Consider the following 3,615-nt stretch of genomic DNA (forward strand, 5'->3'; position numbering starts at 1 on the left):
CAGTTATAATTAATTGAGAATGTTTGCTTTATTACTAATTATCCTACATTGTACACAATTCAAATTACTTTATTTCTATAATATCTTACAACGAATCACTTTACAACTTTACAACTTTTTTTTTTTATCAAAATGTTTGCAATAAATTAATTATAAGTCATAGCATAGGAACCAACTTATAATTTGTCTTTTTTTGTTTTTTTTATTCTTAATTACCTACTTATTGCATAATACATTAATAATAAGTATAATTTTCGTATTTTTTTTTTACACAACAGTAATGTTTGCTGTAAATAAATTATAGGTGTGGCCCAATTATGCTTTACAATTTTATAGGAATCATCTTATAATGAGTATTATTAATTTTATTTATTAGTAGTAGGTACTAAATAGAGTTTACAGTAGGTAAATTTTTTTATTATTTTTACGGCTTCGCCTATCACTAAAAGGTAAACCTTGTGATGATAGACGAGAGTCAACATATTATAATAATATAAGCATTAAAAATAATATAATTTAAACATGACATAAAATACATTTTATATGTAGTATAATAGCCTACATAAATATAGTGCTTAATATACTTATAATAGTTTTAATAATGTAATTACTATGGGCCAAAAAATCTATGATACAAATGAAAATCTTTTGGTAATAAAAAAAAGAAAAGTAGGTAAATAATTTTTTTCTTTTATAATAAATATAATATGACTGTTTCTTAGTAACATTTTTTAATTCATAATTTAAAACGAGCATGCTTTTTACAATTCTTTAAAATAATTTTTTTTTTGTTTTTTTTGCTCTCTTTTTACAATTAATATTTCTCCTATTTATTGTGACGATTTAACATAAATGTTATGCCCCATGGATGAATTATTAAATAAATAAACAATTTAAAATAAATTTTGCATAGCTGTTACAATAAATATAATTATAATTATATGGTTGATGAACCATATATATTATTATATAATTATACTGAACCAAGTGATTCGGCAGTGATAAAAAAAGTGTTGATAGAGACGGCATGCTATTTCATGTTGCTTGGTGCTTGTATGTAGCATACAAACCGGGATATTATCCATACTGTCGTTATTAATTGCTTCTGTAGTATGTAATTGTGTGGTCGATGTCTTAAAATGTCTTAAAAACTTTACTATCACCCGAACAGATCACGCAACAAAAATTGCAACACAACCACAGCTGATTGTCCATCTGAAAAAGAGCAGTGGAATTGTTTTGCCGTTTGGCATAACAACACTCGGTTAAAAAAAGTGTATATAAAGTGTACGGTAATATACCTTAATAATGATAGAATTGTGTTTAATTTTATCATGTTTTTCTATTGTATGTCTGTTAGAAGAACTATAATTGACTATACTTTGTCTAAAATAACAATGTAGCAAATTAAATATTACTTTTATTAAAATACGTGATAATTTTAAATTAAAAATTATATCTTCTATGCATTAAATGTTTTAACTATATGTCTTCAGACTATAGAGATTACAAATTTGAAGTGAAAATAAATTGTAAAATAATATTTTTGAAAATTTTAGAAAAATGGAAAAAACCTGTAGATTCTGCCAGTACGTTATAATTGCAACCCTTGTATGAAGTGCTGTTGATGGATTGAGTTGTCAATATTTCTCCCAGGAAGAATGTGATAGCTCAATTCACAGAAACTGAACCACAAACAATAATGATTGTAAATTATATCTCCGATGCATTAAATGTTATAACTATATGTCTTCAGACTATAGAGATTACAAATTTGAAGTGAAAATAAATTGTAAAATAATATTTTTGAAAATTTTAGAAAAATGGAAAAAACCTGTAGATTCTGCCAGTACGTTATAATTGCAACCCTTGTATGAAGTGCTGTTGATGGATTGAGTTGTCAATATTTCTCCCAGGAAGAATGTGATAGCTCAATTCACAGAAACTGAACCACAAACAATATTGATTGTAAATTATATCTCCGATGCATTAAATGTTTTAACTATATGTCTTCAGACTATAGAGATTACAAATTTGAAGTGAAAATAAATTGTAAAATAATATTTTTGAAAATTGCAGAAAAATGGAAAAAACCTGTAAATTCTGCCGGTACGTTATAATTGCAACCCTTGTATGCTGTGCTGTTGATGGATTGAGTTGTCAATATTTCTCTCAGGAAGAATGTGATAGCTCAACTCACAGAAACTGCACCACAAACAATATTGATTGTAAATTAGGGAAAGAGCCAGCGTATTGTTATGCTACTTGGCATAACAACACGCTGCTAAATCAAGTGGTCATAACAGGCAAGGTAATATAACTTAATACTTATAGAATAGTGTTTAATTGTATCATGTTTTTATATTAATAACATTTTATAGAGTTGTACTAACCGGCAGGATTACTCACAACCTAGATATGTCAACACAACTAGGCCGCTCCGGGACAAAATGTATTGTTGTTGCAATTCTAGTTTGTGCAACAACAACGTCGAATGGGTTCCGGAGATCAATAGTAACCAATACATAATTTATCATACACACATATATCGTTAACTAAATAATGTAATAAGAAAATTATTTTTTTTTTATCTTAGGTGAGCCAGGTTATAACACAATTATTGTACTGCTAGGATAAACTGTGGTGTTCTTAATTTATGTTGTAGCATACAAAGTGTATCAATGTGTTCGAGTAAGTAAATTTTATAATTATTTTTCTTTTGTAATAACTATTAAATAGTATTAAGTATTATACTTTTATGATTTTATCATCTAAAAATGTTAATTAAATTGCAGACAAATGGAACAAACCTTGAAATTCTGCCGGTACGTTATAATTGCAACCCTTGTATGCAGTTCAGTTGATGCATTGTGATGTGAATTTCATTCTCGTCACTGCCCAAATCAACTGGACTGCAGTATTGATTGTGAAGCACGGGAAGAGCCAGCTTATTGTTATGCTATTTGGCATAACAATACGCTGCCAAATGAAGTGCTCATAGTTGAAAAGGTAATATAACTTAATACTTATAGAATTGTGTTTAATTTTATCATGTTTTTATTTTAATAACATTTTATAGGGTTGTACTTACCGGCAAGATTGCTCACGACCTAGTTGTTTCAACACAACTAGGTCGCTCCGGGGCAATATGTTTTGTTGTTGCAATACTAATTTGTGCAACAACAACTTCGAATGGGTCCCGGAGAACAATAGTAAGCAATACATAATTTATCATACACACATATATCGTTAACCAAATAATGTAATAATAAAATTATTTTTTTTTTATCTTAGGTGAGCCAGATTATCCCACAATAACGAAGCTTCTAGGGTATATTGTGGGTTTCTTAATTTTTGTTGTATTATACAAATTGTACCAATGTGTAAGTAAATTTAATAATTATTTTTCTTTTGTAATAACTATTAAATAGTATTAAGTATTATACTTTTATGATTTTATCATCTAAAAATGTTAATTAAATTGCAGACAAATGGAACAAACCTTGAAATTCTGCCGGTACGTTATAATTGCAACCCTTGTATGCAGTTCAGTTGATGCATTGAGATGTGAATTTCATTCTCGTCACTGCCCAATCAACTGGACTGCAGTTTCGA

At 28.0% G+C, this 3,615-nt stretch overlaps 1 protein-coding gene across 3 annotated transcripts in view; it reads left to right on the plus strand.

The window, feature by feature from the left end:
- Positions 1-1,800: 1,800 nt before the first annotated feature.
- LOC107884990 overlaps positions 1,801-3,615 on the plus strand; it is a 4,010-nt gene continuing 2,195 nt past the window's right edge. For all 3 annotated transcript variants that reach the window (XM_016808193.2, XM_029485963.1, XM_029485964.1), the window contains exons 1-2: positions 1,801-2,311; positions 2,382-2,514. In XM_016808193.2, coding sequence (XP_016663682.1) covers positions 2,084-2,311; positions 2,382-2,514 — 361 coding nt within the window. In that variant the 5' untranslated portion in view covers positions 1,801-2,083. The remainder of the gene's footprint in view (positions 2,312-2,381; positions 2,515-3,615) is intronic.

The sequence above is a fragment of the Acyrthosiphon pisum genome, chromosome X (assembly GCF_005508785.2).
Source record: "Acyrthosiphon pisum isolate AL4f chromosome X, pea_aphid_22Mar2018_4r6ur, whole genome shotgun sequence".
Lineage (NCBI taxonomy): Eukaryota > Metazoa > Arthropoda > Insecta > Hemiptera > Aphididae > Acyrthosiphon > Acyrthosiphon pisum.